At 34.1% G+C, this 20,453-nt stretch overlaps 1 protein-coding gene across 1 annotated transcript in view; it reads right to left on the bottom strand.

Annotated features, from left to right (window-relative positions):
* Positions 1 to 20,002, bottom strand: part of LOC147067278 (uncharacterized) — a 28,625-nt gene extending 8,623 nt beyond the window's left edge. Inside the window, exons 1-11 of the mRNA XM_085954143.1 lie at positions 19,790 to 20,002; positions 19,432 to 19,561; positions 18,313 to 18,491; positions 15,597 to 15,675; positions 14,890 to 15,123; positions 9,047 to 9,177; positions 8,803 to 8,929; positions 8,619 to 8,724; positions 8,329 to 8,451; positions 4,227 to 4,330; positions 3,981 to 4,097 (exon numbers count right to left, since the gene is read on the bottom strand). Coding sequence (XP_085810269.1) covers positions 3,981 to 4,097; positions 4,227 to 4,330; positions 8,329 to 8,451; positions 8,619 to 8,724; positions 8,803 to 8,929; positions 9,047 to 9,177; positions 14,890 to 15,123; positions 15,597 to 15,675; positions 18,313 to 18,491; positions 19,432 to 19,561; positions 19,790 to 19,791 — 1,332 coding nt within the window. The 5' untranslated portion in view covers positions 19,792 to 20,002. The remainder of the gene's footprint in view (positions 1 to 3,980; positions 4,098 to 4,226; positions 4,331 to 8,328; positions 8,452 to 8,618; positions 8,725 to 8,802; positions 8,930 to 9,046; positions 9,178 to 14,889; positions 15,124 to 15,596; positions 15,676 to 18,312; positions 18,492 to 19,431; positions 19,562 to 19,789) is intronic.
* Positions 20,003 to 20,453: the final 451 nt, after the last annotated feature.

The raw sequence follows: 20,453 nt of genomic DNA, 5'->3' as shown, positions 1-20,453 counted from the left end.
CAGCTCAAGGCAAGACTTTCGAAGATGTTGAAAATGAACTATCCGTCACGCTGGAGAAACTCTCAGTATACTACGAGAGCAACCACCTCAAATCGAACCCACGGAAAACACAAGTATGTGCATTTCATCTTCGGAACAAAGAGGCCAAAAGAGAACTACGTGTTACGTGGAGAGGCGATAAACTCGACCACTGCCCAACGCCGAGATACCTGGGTGTACTCCTCGAGCGCACACTGACGTTCAAGCAACACTGCATTACTACAAAACTCAAAGTGTGCGCGAGGAACAATATTATAAAGAAACTAACCGGGTCATATTGGGGAGCGCAACCACATACCCTGCGCACGTCTGCCTTAAGCCTATGCTTCTCAGCCGCAGAATATGCGTAATATATATCTGTGCATGCCAAACATGTGGATGTATCAATCAACGAGACAGGTCGCATCATATCGGGATGCCTGCGACCGACCCTCGTTGATAAAATATACCCCATCATAGGCATAACTCCTCCCGATATACGAAGAGAAGTTGCGGCGAATGTCGAAAGAAGGAAGCAGACGCATGATCCCAGACACCCACTCCATGGACATCAAGCAGAGACCTCAAGGCTCAAGTCCAGAAAAAGCTTCCTTAAAAGGACAACAGAAGTGGATTGCCTCCCAGAAGAGAGTCGTATCCAGAAATGGAAAGAAAGACTCTGCAATCCTTGGATAGAGCCAACAGAGGAACCCTCGCCGGGACACGAACTTCCCTTCGATGTCTGGAAGGCACTGAACAGACTAAGAGTCGGTGTCACAAGGTGCAAGACAAACCTCAAGAAGTGGGGTGTCTTAACCGGCGAGGATGTCTCATGCGAGTGTGGGGAGGTGCAGGATGCGAAGCATATGTTGGTTTGCCCTCGAATTGGGATTGAGTGTGTTGAGGAGGACCTGCTCCGCTGCAACGTTTTGGAAAGGAGCGGTGTGATCCCGGACACGATAATGAATGAATGACCTATATTCAAGTGCTATATCGTTCGCGCATATTTAATGTCAATAGTGTTGAAAGTCTACCAACTGGCGAGTGCACAGAACAGCGACTCGCGATGATATCATCACAAGTTTTTTGGAATAAGTTTATTGGGCCACACATATGGGTATGGGTAGTTTCATCCGAAACTTGAGTACGCAAACTGGTGACAGTATTTCCAACTCACCTCTAGTGGCTATAATATTTTTTCCCATGCATTTTTACGACCACCCATAGAAAACTATTTCAAAATTTGATAATGTTCCATTTTGTTTTTTTTTTTGAACCAATGAAACTTATATAAATTTAATTACCTAGCTCATAAATAACCCAAAAATATTTAAAAGGTATTCAACGATAATTGGTGTTATAATATACATATTTAAACCACCTTTATCATCAGTCTGGATCAATTCACTCTTCCCGGTCCTATGTATTGTTATATTTATCAGACTTTATTTTTTTATTTATTTCACCAACCTGGATCAATCCACTGCTGGATTGATCCAGATCCCAACATGATTCTAGACGCGCAGATCTAACCAGATCCAATGATCCACGCTGACCGTTGTGACCAACGTGTTTACACTATTTGCAATTACATGCAATGATTCGATCGCGTTGGTCCTTGCTTTTGATTGGTTTAAAATAAACATGGTGTCGCTATTATTAAAAATATAAGTTGACCGAAAACTATTTCTTCGTTAAGATTGTTGGCTACACTGAACAGTTTTCCCGCGAAATTTTACGACAAAACTCAGCTGTGAAACCTAGCAGGCGCGCGTTTGAATATTTTCATACATTCTCGGCAATCTTCGCTTGCTAATGAATGGATCGTGACAGACGGAAATAGAATTTGTTCCAATTTGCTCACGATCGCTCACGATCCCGGAAAACCATAGATAATAGATTTTGGCAACCGTGGCAGACAATCGGGCCAGACTCAATCCGCCAATGTAATTTGTAAAGGGTAAAATTTTAATGCAAAATTTGGTTTTTTAAATATTATTCTATGGCTGCAATAGACATAGACAATGAAACAAAATAATGTTTAAATTTATTTTACACACTGCTAACCTTCTTCTATTATCTAAATGGGACCCATGGGAGATTAATATTCACTTGGATCGCATTTTATGATAATCATAATATATTATATTGCTTTATATTTGAATGATTGAGATGTTAATCTATTTCATATATAGATCATATTTAAATGCACGTGATTCAACGATACATTATATACATATTGATCAAAATATCAGTGGTAGCAATCTGCGATTGTCAGCTGTTCTGCTAGGACTAGTAGCCTGAGGTGGTATCAGACGACATTCTGAAAGTTAGACTCCAGATTAAACTACGCATATGACATATGGCATAAGTACTTTGAAAGATGGCAGCATTGCTTATAGCAGCCATCTTGGTACAGCTATTTTGACACTTTTAAAAATAATGTATGAAATACGTGACTTTTGTGGTTGTTCATCTAAATATTCTATATGGCTTGGCGAATTTAGCTGCCTATCTAAGTGCAATAATAATTGACACAGTTTGCCCTTTCACTGACAGTTGTAGCTACATTCATTTTAGTTCTGGTATAAGTCAAATGTATTTCATATTGTATAATAATGTATGTAGTACCTACTTAATAAAACATTACCATCCATCATAACAAATTCAATTTTTCAATGTTTATTTTAGAAATATCTGCATATTTAACCCTTTTACTCCCACGGGGCCGATATTTCGGCCCACCATACCTATGCGAAAACTCCATCTGGGCCGATCCATCGGCCGAAAGTTTGGAACCAAATTTACGATTTATTCCAAATTTTTTCCCGTCATATTTCGTCTCGTGTAGACAAATCATTATATTCACTGTGTGTTGAGTGTGAGTAACATTTATTTTAGTGTCGGCTTTATTTATAATTATGTCACACCCTATTAACTCACAAGTCATAATTGCTCTGCTGTCGAACTTGAGACCAAAGAGGGTCATAAAAATAATAAAACATTATTTTTATGACACATTTTAAATTCTGATATTTCTTTTAGTTGTTTTATGATTCATATATCACATTACAAAATGAAGTTTGTAATTTTTGAACTAACAATGGATGCCACTGTACTTTTGGTAAGATGGTGAAAAAATACATGAATATAAATATTATTATAAATGATTTAGTGCTTTGAGACTTAATTTTTGAAATTACTGCATTCCATATCAGTTAGTCGTCGATACTGTATCGAATTCTCTTGCGATTTCGTGAATTGAATAATATTCTTGAATACCTTGGACACTACACGATTTTTTTTGATTACTTAATAAAAATTCTATTTCATAGATAAATAATAATTTGTTTATTTTTTTTTCTGTTACTACATAAGGATAGATTATATTATAAAATTTGATAAATCAATTGTAAATAAAAAAATGTTGTCACACTTGTTTTGTTGTTCAAACATAGTTTTATCCGTTCATTTCTAAATAAATATTGATACATTATTTTTTTCTTTTGTTTTGTTGATGTAAACTATCAATATTATTACTTATTATTGCTTTATACACCATTGAGAACACACAAAAAAAAGTTTCAAATTTTTAAAACATGTGTAGAATTAGTTATTTAAAAAAAACTAAATCGACGATTTTTTGTCAAAAAACGCTTGGGAGTTTTCGCATATGCTAGGCTAAATCAGCTGGGAGTAAAAGAGTTAATAATCCATGGAATTGACCGAGTGAATCTAACAATGTGGAGTAATGCTTGTAGTAATAATAGTGTGAAGTTTGCTATATATGAATCCTCGGGGTGAGCTGACCTAAATGGTAGTCCTAGTGCACCATTTTTCAGATATTTAGACTCTTGTCTTCTAGAGAAAATTTTCTTCAGTGTTCTTGTATAAAGCTTGCTATCACAAATTACAAACAGTTGTAACATTAACAAAATATGGAATCAATTGAAAATGATTACCTGAACCGCATTCTGAAGGATTTGATGAAGAACGTATTCAAAATATTCCGGATTGACATTGTGCAGAACGGCATCTTGAGTTGCATTGCAATCGCACATGGCACCAACCAATTGAAGCTGTAGACAATATTCAATGATATTAACATTTCACACAAACTATTAATTTAATAAACATTATCATTACTGTTTCACAATCTCTTAACTTGTGCAGTTTAGGATGGGCAATAATTACAATATATTTTTTACCCATTCTAATCCAGCTGACAGGGGCTCGAGTGATGCTGGAGACAGTAATCCTTGTAGCCCGACCGAAATTGCAGCCATCAAGTCATCTGGCAGCATTCCGTCTTCTAAAACACAATTTAATCAATCAATCATTGAAAAACGAAGTCCATACAAACAACAATATCATGAATCCACACGAGTTCAAAAAGGGAGCATGGGTTAACACATCAACTATATATTATCTAATCTGCCCATAACGTAAATTCATGTTTAAAAAGTATAATCAAATAATTTATCTATCGGGCAGCCTCTCTTTATTTTGTCTTGTTCTCACCGCCTATTCTATAGCCATGTATGATGTAACAGTGTCTAAGATTGTATTTGTAAGGTTTAACACCCAACTTGGATAATAAAAAAGAAAATTATGACATGGTAAATTGAGGTTTTGAATACTCCAAGGTAAGCTCCCACTCAATCGCCTGCCGTTTTTATTAAGGCTATACTTCAGTTGAGGCATTTTCTAAAAAGATTGTGGCTAGGCGATGCGCGGATTGTGCAAATGACGCGTGCTGAACGAAATTTAATTTGTCATAACAATTCAACATGCGTCCATTTAATATTATGTTTATTGTTATATTACTAATAATAATAGTATATTCAATGACATGTTTTCTTTTTCAAGTACATACGTCAAGTTTTTTAGTCATCTTTACACGATTTAAGAATATATTCATCCGACGCCATGACAATCGGTCTCCGATTGGCGACGAGTGCGAAATTTCAATGCACCTACTGTTGAAAATTATTTACCGTTTCGCTGATGTATGCTCTTAACCCTTTCTAAGCGTTACGAATCCCGACTTAGTACAACAGTGCGCGTTGTGATTTCAAGCATCAATAAATCGTAATAAATGTCAGTCAAACATACACAAATAGAGTAGTAAAAAATCGGAGTCAAGTTCAAAAATGATTATGACAGAACCTAATATTTTATGTGACTCTAAAAATAAACATTCGTCGCCTAGTCATAAATAACTCATTTTTATAGCATCCAGGACATCTCAAACTGTGTAACTTTTGTTTGAACTCGCATACACATTGCAGCACTGCAGGCCGAGTATAAATAAATCATCCTTGAGAACTACTGGCTATTTGAGAGTGATGTACTTACCACCAGTGCCTGGTTTGTACCTACCATTGACCCCGAACTGAATGGAATCGAATGACACATAGTTTATATAACAAAATGGTTTATTTTTCGAATACCTATTACAATTCGTAAAATATTAAATTTCAAACACTTTTTGCACTTCTAAATGCTTTATAGTCACCACAATTTTATTTTCAAGTTCATTTGTTTTTTTTTATTATATTACTTCAATAACCTGGTACTAGAATAGGTAATCTCTTATTTTATTATAATGACGTGATAGTAAGTAACTCGAGTTATTTTCGACTATAAATATAAGAAGAATTCTACATAAAAAAAATAGTAGTCATGAATCAAACCCTTTTGAATAGTATTACGAAAAAAATAATTCTCAAGTGTCTGTCTCACACCAGCAGACGATGATTTGCCGCGCAGTGTATAAAAATTCAGTAGCGTGGGACCTGGTGTTTGCGTAATACGACAATTTCCGCATTTATGCGGGAACGGGCGTCTGAGTGTTCGTGTCTTTTCTTTATAAATGGCTGATAACTAGGGTAAATAAATAATTTTTGTCTGTTTCACCTAATACTATAACCAGAAAATAGTATTTAAAAATGTTAATCAATGATAAACAAAGAGACATATTAAATCGCGGACTTCTAGGTATATTTAAATGACACCTGGTTCAAATTATTTTCCGAAACTATAAACTCGCGGATAATATACTGGCAGATAGGCGAATGAATGCAATCTCCAAAAGCATTCCTTTTGTAAAAATATTTTGTAAATTCACTTTGATCAATGTAACTTTCGAATATTCTATTTAACAGTTTACGCACCAAATAGTTTTTCAATCACTAAAAAACAATATAACTTATTATATCGCAAACTCGTATCGTTACAAACACGTCAGTCAAATGTCTTCGGCGCACATGCACTAAGAAGCGATAAGACACTATATACGCGGCAAATTTGAATTGGCCCGATGACTGATATATTTTTATTCAAGACACGCTCCCGAAAAATATTTATTTAAATTAGATAGAACAAAAGTTTAGGCTATCCATTGACAGATGTCAAGAGAAGGATGATTTTTGAATAAATTAAATCAATATTCGAATTATTCGCGCCTGGCGGAAAGCAGTACTAGGCAAACGAAAATCGAAATGACTTTAGTCAGCTGACGCGCGGATGACTCGCGCGTATAGGCTGACTAAAGTCAGTTGCCGCGTTAGAAAGGTTAAGGAAACCAGAGGTCAATCGGTATAGAAAAGTCCCAATTAAGTCACCATTAATTGTTCAACATTCAGAATTATTTAACCATAGTCAAAATGTAAAAACGTCATGTATTTTTTGCGATTTAAAAACATTTATTACATACCAAAAATGAAAACAGTTTAAAAATGTGTGAAAATATATTTCTTTTTTAAGCTTATGTTACGATAATCAAATAACATGTTCTCATACCTATAAGTCTATTTTATTTTGATATATAGCTCTTCATAATTTCTTTTTGAGTGGTTCCGAATTATTTTCCATTTTAGTGCAACAAACAGAATGCAAACAATAAGAAACTAAAATGCAACTGTAATATTCGAGCCAAACAAGAGAATAACAAAAAATACCGTGTGCCCACAATAGCTAAAGTAAAAAAGTGTGTCATGTTATTTTATAACATAACACACTAAGCCATGGAAGTCTTTACGAGGGCAATACTACGCAAAAGTACGACCGGATCACGCCTGCGCACGGGATAGTTTGTACGGAGTTCGCGACACTATTTCCGGCGCTATACGAGATAGCGGGCTTTTTACACGAAGGTGAAGCGGGAGTCGATCTCTCAGTCTTGACCTTTCGAAGGAAGCAGACGTCTTGGCCAGTTCCGAGCCTCGGACCCGGGGCACAGGGTTTTCGATTTCCTGACGTTGTGGAGACGAGAACGATGGCCATCCGAAGGACGTCCCCCCCACGCCAGGAGATCGGAGGAACTCCACGGTTCCCACACGTTTGAAGACGGACCCCTCGATTCCGTCCTGGAAGGAATCGAGGGCAGCGAAAAGGCTGGAGAGCCTTTTGTGTAATTGGTATTTATTGTTCTTTTATGTTACGGTCCACCGACCGAATTAGCTTTTGGGTTTTTGTTCTTATTTATTTAAATATTGTATCGCTTTAGGTGCTCGTGATTCACTTAAGTAATTATACTTCTTTATACACTGTAGCCCGCAAGTTATCTTATTTATTAATATACAATTGTTGAAATTTCTCTACTTGCTTTTCATTTAATTATCCTTAACACTATTGTCTCTATGCATCATCATAGAGTGGCGCTCAAATCCGAGATATTTATATTTATTCCATCTTTATGTACTTTATTATTATACAGGAACATCCAACGAATGAGTGTAGTAACCGGACAGGTAACTGAGGTCTTAGAGGTAATTGTCAATCTACCCACGACCCTGCTGCATCCTATTTCCCCGAGTCTCATGCTCATCCCCAACCTATCCCGTTCCATATCCCATAACCACTCCTCTCTTCCTTACGTCACAATCTGATCAATTGTCACCATTCCCACCTATATCCTATATCCCCATCCATACCTATTCCTTACCCCCACATAAATCATCCCATGATAAGTGTTGTATGAATTTAGCCTTAAATACGGAAAAAAAAGGAATTCACATATGTATCACCACTTATAAAAAGGTTATAAAAAGAAATGCAGTTATACATCTGTCACTTAAAATTTCAATGTTGACGTGCATTTATGTACATGCATACATAATTGAATGTTAAAATAAATTTAATTTGTAAAATGTATTTCAGACGTAAAATGTGAGAAAGAAAAACTCAAAACCGGGAATTTAATGTACTGAAATAAAACGGCACTGCAGAAATTACACGCAAATGGAAATATAAATTGCGGACACTTAAAATTGAGGTTCCACTGGTTCCAGGTAATGAAATACTTACCAACATACTGGAGAACTAGACAAGCTAACAGTCCCAAAGATGGACTTAAGCATTCTGGAATGTGGCTTGATTTTACGGAAAAGTCAGCTATCCTACTATGAACCGTTCGAAGAGGGTAAAGTTCTGAAAAATATAAAACATCCATTAGACATGTTAAAGAAGATTGCTATAAACTTAACCTTTTGTTAACATCCTAAGGAAATTAATTGTGCATTTCTAGAATAATCAAACCATAATCTTGAAAGAATATGTATATAGTGTGTAGTAATGATTATGTGTAATAAACTTACCTAATTTGACCAAGCTTGTGTAGAAACCTAATGTATTCTGCACGCATAAACTCTGTGTGTTTTTATTGTTTTCACCAATAGCAGGTGATAATAGTAGGGATGAAAGCTGAAATTAATTAACTTCATTATTTTCTGTACATACAAAACCAATGAATTAAGAATTACGCAAGTGTGGATAGTTTACCTGCAATGCTTCCTGTATAGGAAAATCATATTGTTCATAGCTGGTAAGGTGTATTTTTGTATATGTATCGGAGCAGAGGTCCCGGAGGAAAGAGCTGCAGTGTTTTAGTTGTGTAGCATCACAATCTCTGAAAATAAAATCAGTTTCAATTCTCCCCAACTGAATTCATGAGATATATCAAGTCATTTTAGTTGAATGTAAAATATTCCAACTACCAAAAACAAGATACAAATGATTCACCGACTTGATTCCCTGCACAAAGGCCTTAAGTGTGACACCGAGAAATTTATGGATGTCCTGTGCGCCCGGGGATCCTTCGATTGCTTGCAAAGACAGTAAAAGGCGGCATAATTGTACACCAATATCCTTGTTGTCCTGTGAAAAACGCAATAAAACTAAACATCGGCTTATACATTAAGAGAAAACATTATAATGAACAGTTTGTAAGATTTACAAGAAAAGTTACCGTGTTTATCTTTTATCTTAACACATTTTGCGCGGGCCTCACCTCAGTACAAAGGCACAGGTACACGCAGTGGGCGAAAACCAGCGGAAATTGAAATAAAATCGAATTTTACAAAAATCGCTCTATCTTCCAAACTATCAGTTATTTTTTAATGAAATTTGGAATTCACACTCACCATATATTGCTCCTCAGTGCTGTGTTTCTTTTTAGAACAAATTGTTTAAAATAACATAAGTACATGGTGCTAATCACATATTTACAGGAAGGTTTCGTAAAAAATATTCCATTCACTATAAATAAATTCCCGCACAAAAATTATTATTCTAATATTTGGATAAAGTATGATATTTATGAAAACACTCACCCCTGACGTCACAAAATGTACACATATAACTAGTCAAACTTTTCTTTTTGTGCACCGAACACACTCGACACTGTCTTTGTGGGTATTTTTTTTTACCATCTGTAACAATTTTTATCATTCGATGCTTCTTCATATCGAGTGATAACCTACCAGGATGGTCACTTTTACCCACTCTTCTTGGTAATCGTGATGTAGATGGCCCCGCTTCTTCCAAAATTGCATTGGTTTCAACGATATGGTCGGCTATCCAAAATTTGCTTATACTATGCAAAAACTGTTTGTAAGTTAGCCTTTTGGTCGGAGTTAATACTTTATAAACTTTAAAAGAATTAAAAAAAAGCACAATTTAACAAATACATGGCAACTCTCTTTGTCCATTTTTTTGTTCTTCGTATGATCGAGTAGTAAGAGAGATACTGATCCGCACGGTCAACCCCTTTCATATATTTATTATATTCTATAACACATAGCGGTTTCCAAATGTGTAGTCTCGTATTCCAATCGATGTTGTGACTCTCTAAAATGGTAGATGGATGTATTGTTGAAATCATTCGAACATCTCTCTTTGATTTCCAGAGTTGTAACAATACATCCTTTCGCTGACGGAAAATACTCTGTCCTGCACTAAGATTGACGTGTTTAAAACATTCTGGGAAGCCTCGGTTTATTCGCATTGTTCCACACGTCCTAATTTTATTTTCTAAAAGTGCTTCACTGGTTTTTACACTATTATAATAATTATCCATATAGACATGATGCCACAAATTTAAATACGGACCAAGAAGCAATTGGATGGTGTCTAATAGTGGTCTTCCTTGCCCACTGTAAATGATCAGATTACAGATGTATCCCGTAGTGGCTTCACCGACCATGCGCTGTCATGTTACATTTCACGTAACATGGCTACATTTCAAACGCAGATATTAAAAATAAATAATGTTAATTAAATAACAAAATTTGGCACAACCTTGTTAAAAAGTGTGTGTCAACCCTTGTTTCCAAGACAATGACGGTTAAAAATAGGCCAATCGGGTTTCTTCCCGCCTTTTTGAAAGCGTCTTGTTTACAAATAACTTATTTCCGCCCACAAGATCTTCACTCCGAGATTAGATTCAGTACCGATCGGACGTGCTTGTTTAAACAATTAGATACAGTTTCAACGCCATTTGTAGTTACTTCCTTTCGGACAGGGAGAAGGATTCGCAGTTCATAATTCCAGCCAAGATGAAGTTCCAGCCATCACAATTTAAACATAAAGTTAAGTAATAATTACCATCTTCCAACAAATGCTCTATGTCCATACCAAGTAAACGCTTCTCAACGTTGTATTAAAAATCTGTATTTGTTTTAGTATGTTTTTAAATTTCAATGGTTTGTGTAATTAAATGACACTTTTAACGATTAGCTGTGTTCTTATTTTTATACTGTTATATTTAATTTGTAATTACACATCTTTCAAGGCGCCCAAAAATTATAATTTAATATTTCAACGAGTTTACAAATGACATTTTATTAGAGGTAGATAAATGATTTATAAGGCATTCTTTACACAGGGTTAAGTTGGCAGAAAGCCGAATCTTATGAGCTGTGAGATTAATAGTATTAAATATTTCATGTTTTATTGATTGAATTAGTTGGCACTCTTATGTTTAATAATTGTGCATTACAATTATTAAACTTCTTTTACTATCATTCATACTAACTATTTACATTTTTACACTTTCACATTTTTCTTAATATGACAGCGCACTAGGATACCATATTTTATTATCTTAGATGCATTATAGACTTTAAATACAAGTCTTCCCCACCACGGTATAATACTTCATCTAAAGAAAGTTCCCTTTGAGGCTTATAAACCGAAGAAAACCTCGGTATTAGGTATGTCATAATTGGCCTAATCTTTTCGAGGCGATCGCTGGAATCCGTAATGATATCGTTATTTGAAAAGTGTCACGATTGCCAAATTTGTCTAAAACGATCACGACTCATTGTTTTAGAATATATTGGTGTTTCTATACTCGGATCAGTAGACCAATAATCATCTCTTGTGTCTTTTCGAACTTGTCCCATAAGCAAAATTAGTCCGAGGAATTTTTTTATCTCACCAAAATTTACAGGCTTCCATTTGATAGATTTCTTCATTTTCTTGATTCGGGATTCATTTTGTGTGCGGTATCGATTGCTTTCTTCTACCATCATGCTAAGTAAATCATCTCCAATAAATAAACTAACTATATCCATCACATTTTCAGAATTGTTTGCTGCTACGCAAACACCAACGTTACCTAAAAATGGTTCAATATGCGGTGGGTTGTCTATTTCAGACCATTCCATGACTTCCTCTTCTTCGACTTCACTGTCTTCAGAATCGCTGATTTGTAACGGTATCACTGGTACCCTTCTCGTGCGAGGGAGTTCTTCAATATCGCTGTCGCTGCCTAATTCTGGCAAATCTTCACCAGAATAGGCAGACAAATTATCGGCAAATATTTCGTCATCGCTTTCATAATTGTCTGAAGCCATTTTTTTAAGATTAAATAAAATATCGATTACTTAAATATATTTCACTTGTAAAAACACACCCATTCTATAGCGCCGTATTTCAAGACTGAAAATTCAATACTGATATTCAATATAGATCGTAGTAGATTACAGACATCTAAATAACATTAGTTTCCACTCATGTTATAATTTATTGCTCCGCTCGCATACCAGCGTTATCGCACCGCACAATATCACTTACAACAAGTGCGAAGAATGCATTCCGTCGATCACAAATTGTCGTCTTTTCACTCGCTCACAAAGGCTAATATTATAGTATGAAAAGGAGGCATAGTATTTATCACACATCATAAAAATATATATATAATCGCATTCACAGTACAGCAAACAAACCATGTTTAAAGAATCCATCGATATTTCACAAAATGTTGTCTTCCTGCTCACCCATCAAAAAATAAACAAGTGTAAAAAGAAGACGCATATAGTTTTAGCATTCTTATCGTCTACAGAAATATAGTTCGCTGATTTATTGACTCTAAACAAATTTCCTTATTACGCACAAGCTCTCATATGGGCGGTGCAAGAGTGTGTGTATAAGTAAATGAATCGACGGTAAATTATTAGTAGTTTGAAACATTTTCAAGCCGTTGATATAAAATATTCGTATGCAATAATCGGGTAGAAATACCTTTCCCGCACTTCAAGTGGAGCCGGCGTAAAAGGTATTTCTACCCGTCCCACCGTCGAACACCGGTACGGGGCGCGGGTAGAAATACCCTTCCCGCTCAAAATGTGTTAATAGACATGATAGTATTATGAAATATTTTAAACAGGAAAAACTAATTTAATAATTTTAAATTACAATAACGAAAATCTGAAAAATTTAATACCAACATTGACGTTGTGTGAGGCGGTAAGACTATAAAAGATCTTTAATCAATGTTTTATAGCATTTATTTTAAGAGCATTCTTTTATAAAACAAGAGACATAATATTATACAGCATTTATAAAAGTTAAGTTTAAAAAATGGACAACGAATGTATGTTGCCTTGTACGTTTATATGTTTCCAGACTTGTTTTTCTATTTTTGGTGGCGAGTATTATATAGTATTTCTTATGTTGGGTATTTTACAATCAATAATTTTTTTGGTTTAGTTCTTATCGTCTCCCATTTTGAAATAAGCTATCAGTGATCAAGTGTGCCATGTTTCCTAAAATTTTAGTAGATCTACTAACTGATACTTAATATTGGATTAAAGTATTAGAGGATAAAGAATTAAAGGACAAAAAAACAATAACACGAAAAATGTGTTGTAAATTGAAATAGAAAGAACTGATCGGTAAATAAATTATAATTAAAAGATCTTCTGAAATTTTGAGAAATCAATTTCTAAAAAAATTGTGCAAAATCTACTGTAACATCTTTGCTATAATAGTGGATAACCGTGGCTTCAATGTTGTTTCGTAGAGATGAAACGCTCCATTGACAGCAATTCATGAATAAGTAGTTGAAAATGCACATGATAATTTACGAACCGGCAGAAAACATCTGCGAACCGACAGTTGAAAATCACTGCTCTATTCCATTGACTAATTTCTGATAAAAGATAATGTCGCGCTATTACTTATATAAAAGATCTTTTATAAGAGATATTTTATAAAACGTGACTATTATAGTTGAAAATCACTGCTCTATTCCATTGACTAATTTCTGATAAAAGATAATGTCGCGTTATTACTTATATTAAAGATCTTTTATAAGAGATATTTTATAAAACGTGACTATTATAGTGTAAAGATTTTATAAAATATTTTTCATAGAAGATATTTGAGTAAAAATAAATGTTAAATAGGTACATGATTGTAAATTTTACATAACTGTTTCAATAGGTAACTCATTTTTAAACTTATATGCCACTTGTACTCATTTAATCTTTAATCGTCAGCATCTATCTCAATTATAATAAATTTTAAGTCAATAATACATCGTCACTGTTCTGGCAGAAGACACTAATTCGAAAAAATGACATATTGAGTTAATACCAAAATGATCCTTATTTCAAACTTTACCGTCTGGAAACCTTCTTAATAAATAAACAGTCTTTATTTTAAAGTCATTCTTTTTACGATTACTTAATAAACTCACATGATAGACCATTCTTTCAAACTTTTTAACAACTTCAAAGTCAAATTACTCAAAACTAGTATTCTCCAGTTTGTGTGTTCTGCCAGAACAGAGACGATATGATGTGCTTGTTTCACATTTTGAAAACATAACTAATTTGATGGAAAATACTCGGCAAACACGAAACCAGATTGTATTTTTATAATTCATGTAAAATCAATTATTCATTATATATTTATGACTCTTCTTTGTTTTCTTCAAAGCGGAGCATATAGGAATCCACAGTGTGAAGATTATATTGACCAAACTTTCTTTATGTGGGGAATAGCTGTTGGTTTCTTGCACTGGATCAAACCACACACGAAAAACAAAACCAACTTATTTTGCCGTCGCGGAATCGAAACATCAATTTACGCTTCGGAGACAGCCGCTGTACCAACTTGATAACCGTGGTTGCAATTATAGATGCATTATAAAATACGAATAATATATTTTAAGTATTGAACTAATCCACAAAAAATCATCAAGGAGATTTCGGTGATTACCCTAATTTAAAACAGAATATGTAGATTAATATTTATTAATAAAAAATTAATATTTAATTGTAAAAAAATTATTCTGTTTACCTTCTGCGAAACAAGATATTTGACAAACTCTCTCGTATCAATAGTCCTCATGAGAGTTTCAATAACGATTGGATTTCCATGGCAGAGATTTACGAGAATGGTTAATGCGAGAGCCACTATTTTTCTGTCCCGAGCATCTGCATTTTGCGAATTCATCGCCCACATGCTCAGGATTTTCATCAAATTCACTAAATATGACTCTTGCCAATTTATCTTTATGCCGTAGGAAAGAGCCTGAAACATTAAAATGCTATTCAATATTATGTTTGATAATCTTCTGTATTAATAGTTTTGAAATTTCCAATGATTTATCACATTACATAAAATGACAAGCCACAATATGTTTTAACACAGAAAGAGTAATGTGGAATAGTGCATTAATAGTTACTTAAAATATTACACAATATTTATGTAGTACTTTTTCTTAAAGTTCTTAGAATGTTACGTTTAATTATTCTACCAGCAATATTAACTTGATAAGAAAATATATTTGTTATGTAGTGTAAATAATAAAATTGTATACTTTGTATCAGTTGATAATATCCCATTGAAGTGGATAAATCTGTCCTAATAAATAATAAACTTTGTGGAATAAGTAGCTACATAAATATTGTTTTCTTTTAATTTTCCACCAAGAATTGACAGTTAACACTCACAAAGTACCTACATTAATTATATCATTTAATTGTTTTTGAGCTAATATTCACCTCCATTAATGTCAATAACATTATTCTCTTATCGTGAGTCAATTTTTCCGACAGCAAATTGGACAACAGAGGTAAGAACCTGAAAAAGGCATAAACATACTACTTGTTAAATTGCATCTGAATACAAGCATAGAATGGATTATTTTTTGCTGATTTCCAACATAAGACTAGAGATCTGCAAACTCATGCCGGGGTTTTTGCAAGAATTTTCAAAAACTGTCTGAAAAGTATTAGGTACATACAGTGGAATATGTAATTATTGTTATGGTTGCCATTGTGGACTGTAGTCACATCTACAACAATGTATCGCTTTCTCTCACTCTACGCTCTGCTGATGATGTCTACTTTTCTGTCAAAATATGGTATGGCAGTGTTTTGTAAATAAGAAATAATAATATACATATTCAAGGTTTTTATTGTGACCTATTAATAAAACAATGAAGCTTTTAAACAAATATTATTAGCTTGGTTAGGATATTCATCCAATGGTAATTATTGAACCATCCTATAAACTTTTTTTTTATTATTGAATAAACCTAGGCTACTGACTTCCATAGAACACAATATAGTCTTATTAATTAAACTAACAAAGTTGCCATTGCAAACAATGAAAGAAATTAATACGAATTGTTATAGTTATCAAAATGTGATATTGTATAATATCTACCTCTTTTTATTGTCCCCATCATCATCAATCTTGACCTATCCACTGCTGGATGAAGGCCTCCTCAGCCTTATTCTACTCCTTACTTACACATGAATTGTTATATTTATCAAAATCAGTGATATTATATTATTATCTACCTATCTATATATAATGCCAATATTATCACGAGCCTCAATAAATCCACTGCTGGATGAAGGCCTCTCTACGTTGATTGTATTCTTGACAGTATTGAATTTCTATATTTATTAAAAATGCTAATGTTATTTATCTACATATTCATATCGTCATCATAATCATCATCAACCAGGATCAATCCACTGCTGGATGAAGGGTTCCGCAACCTGATTCTACTACTATCGGTTTAACGAATTTGTGATATTATACCTATTTCTATCATTCTTATCATCATCGACCTGAACCAATCCACTCCTGGATAATGGCCTCCCTAGCCCGGTTCTACTCCTTTCTGTCAAAATCGGTGATATTATATTTATCTACATATTCGTATTGTCATCATCATCATCATCAACCAGTATCAATCCACTGCTTAATAATGACCTCCCTAGCCTGATTCTACTCCTTTCTGTCATATGAATTTCTGTATTTATCAAAATTGGTGATATTATATTTATCTACATATTCATATCGTCATCATCATCATCATCATCGACCTGAACCAATCCACTGCTTAAGAGAGACCTCCCTCGCCTGATTCTACTCCTTTCTTTCATATGAATTTCTGTATTTATCAAAATCGGTGATATTACATTTATCTATATATTCATATCGTCATCATCATCAACCAGGATCAATCCACTGCTGGATGAAGGGTTCCACAACCTGATTCTACTACTATATTATACCTATTTCTATCGTCCTTATCATCATTGACCTGAACCCATCCACTGCTGGATAAAGACCTCCCATGCCTGATTCTACTCCTTTCTGTCATTTGAATTGCTGTATTTATCAAAATCGGTGATATTATATTATATCTATTTATATTTCCATTATCATCATGAGCCTGAATCAATCCACCGGTGGGTGAAGGCCTCTCTAAGTTGTTTGAATTTCTGTCGGTCATATGAATTGCTATATTTATCAAAATTGCTGATATTATATTTACCCATCCATAATGTTGTCATTATCATCATCAACCAAGATCAATCCACTGCTGGATGAAGGTTATCCCAACCAAATTCTACTCTTCTTGGTCATATAAACTGTTATATTTTTTTAAATTTGTGATTTTATATACCTACCCATTTATATCATCATCAACCTGTATCAATCCACTGCTGGATGAAGGCCTCTTTAAGCTGATTCCACATCTTTAAGTCTTATAAATTCTTATTCTTATCAGAATTGTTCTATTCCTCTCAGATATAACATGTATTGCTTCATTATTTATCAACATTTGTCTCGATATGAATATCCCGCATCGGGAAACTATATTGTTTAAGGTTAATTTTTAATTTAAATTTTGATATTTTAAATATTATTCTATGGCTGCAAGCATTTATTTTTTACACTGCTAACCTTCTATTATCTCAATGGGACCCGAAGGAGATTAATATTACGTTATATTGGATCGCTATTTATGATAATCACATAATATATTGCTTTATATGATTGAGATGTATAATTATTTATCATATTTAACTGCACATACCTACACATATTATATTGTATTAAAATTAAAATGTCAGTGGTAGCAATCGGCGATTGCCAGCTGTTCTACTAGGCATAGCAGCCTAAGGTGGTGTAAGACGATATTGTGAAGGCCAGACTCCTGAATAGAATACGCATATGAGCCCAAATTTATATTGGCAGAGAAGATTTGCAAATCGTAAAATTGACAAATCAGCGAAATGTCAAACTGTCTGAGGTGAATAAAAAACCCATCACGAAGGGAAAACTATGGCGCCATCTATGCATACTTCACAATTATATTTTAATCCAACACCGCCAAGCCGTCTGCAAGACCTAGCGAGACAGACTGGCGACCGCCAGAAACTAGAATAAAATTATAACATGCTAAAAATTTACTTGTATGTGTGAGCCAACACGTTTTTCACAGAAGGATCCGTCATTGCCTTGGTGAGCACTGCTATTCCTTTCCAATGAGGGCCGTTCGGTTGCGCCATCGTCTCCCATAGACTGACAAAAAAGGCGTTCACTTCGATTCGACCAATTGAAAAACTTACCTTGTCAGATGATGCTATCGCCTGTAGTAGAAGTTAAACATTTATAGTCAAAACTCTATTATTTGGGATTCATCATAAAACTAAAAAATATCAGGTATGTTACAAATAATTTTACTGTCATTTGAGGATAGAATAAAATTGATTTAGTAGCTAAAGATTCAATATTCTATAGAATAACTTCACTAATAAAATGACTTCAAATCACTCAGTTCCACTCCCACCAACATAAAAAAAGTTTTTGATCCACCAACCGTGTGCAGAATAATGCAGCTAGATCATAGTTATTATGTAATTTTAAATTTGATTCATTTAATTAGATGCAAAATTAACAAACCACTTCTTTTATTCAACGAATACTTCACAAGATTTGAGAATGTAACAATCAATAGATTGAATACACATAATTTGAAAACATCTCATGCATATATACTCATCATGGTTATTCGTTGAATAATAGAAGTGGTTTATTAAATTAAATATAACAATAGATAGGTCTATATATTAAGGTTCTACATAATTCTAATCTAGGCTCACTGAAAGACAGCAGTTCAAGGCCCAGCTGTTTAATTGATTTGATTAATACCAAAGTGTTTAGCATGAAATATTTCATTTTTATAATATCCTAATTAAGTACCTATTCGAAAATAAAATTCTTCGAAGAATACTTGAACCAGTTAAGGAAAACGAAAGATTGTGCATCCGTACGAATACTGAGCTCTACGAACGATTTAAGCCCAATATAATGTGTTGTGTGCGTAGACTCACAATGGATCAGTCGTGTCCTTATGATGTGATAGCGATAGTGAGAGGGGTGCAGAGGCTGACTGTAAGGATTGGAGAGAATTTGGAATAGAGATTCCCGGAGGGCGGTTGTTCAGTCAGCCATGAACCTGAATGGCCTGTACTCTGTAGTCAGTTTAAGTAAGTAGCATCTTAACCTACAAATGAATATAAAAATTACCATTAGCAATTTATTCATCGCATTCAACGATTTTTCGCTGTGTGTAGCGATAAATTCTCTTGCGGTGCTGTTGAATTGCTTCATATTAGACAATATTCCATTTTCCGTCAAATTAATCCCAGGCGACATCCTTAAAAATAAAAACCTTAATGTCACTATTAACGAATCCGAAACTATTAAACTACGTATTATAGCTTTTTTACATTATTAAATTTGGTGTATTAAACGTAATAAATTGAAGAGATGGTATGCTAAACATAACAAAATAAATTATAGGAACACGGAGAATGTAAGTAAAGAGTAAAGTATCAAGCAATGATAATAATATTACGTGAGTAAAAACAAAATAAACCATTACATTTTTTAATCGAGCGTATGGGCTTTAGTTAAATTATAATATATATAACCGCTTATAATATTACTGCAAGTGTTGTAATCGATTTAAAAGGAACCATACAAATTAATAGCGTGAAAAATATACGAAAACAAGAAAGGCCGTTACGGTGAACCAAAACAAAGTTTTTTTAACCATAGAGTCATATATGGTTTGAACTTCAATATTTTTGTCTATGTTCAATTTGACTTTGAATCAGTGTTGCCATATTTTTGTTACCGAGTACGCACACAAAAAAATTATAGTATTTCGGGAAAAAAATGGTAGGTACCTACTTTCTTGTTGAATGACCATACTTTTCTGCATTTTCAAAAAATTCCACTGGAAATGGAAGTACACACCTACAAACTTATCTAAAGAATGGATGGGGGAGCCACTGTTCAGAGCCACGGTCCAAGAAAATTATAGTATTTCCGCAAAAAATATAGTACGCCTTGCATGGCCCCCACATCCTGAAGCGGGCCCCCGGACCACAATATTTGACGGGCCCCCCAACCTATCGCTAACGATAAGGGCAGTGTAATGTTCTATAGTAGTGTTTCCCAAATGATATTCCGCGGAACTCCGTATATTTTTTAATGTGAAAACGAAAATAAAGGGTTATTCCAGAAGTCCAATCTCTTTGGTT

The sequence above is a fragment of the Rhyacophila brunnea genome, unplaced genomic scaffold (assembly GCF_057557595.1).
Source record: "Rhyacophila brunnea isolate RB1 unplaced genomic scaffold, BYU_Rbru_1.0 scaffold_4, whole genome shotgun sequence".
NCBI classification, from domain to species: domain Eukaryota; kingdom Metazoa; phylum Arthropoda; class Insecta; order Trichoptera; family Rhyacophilidae; genus Rhyacophila; species Rhyacophila brunnea.
The sequence above is the reverse complement of the archived record's forward strand: the minus strand, read 5'-3'. Positions and strand labels throughout refer to the sequence as shown.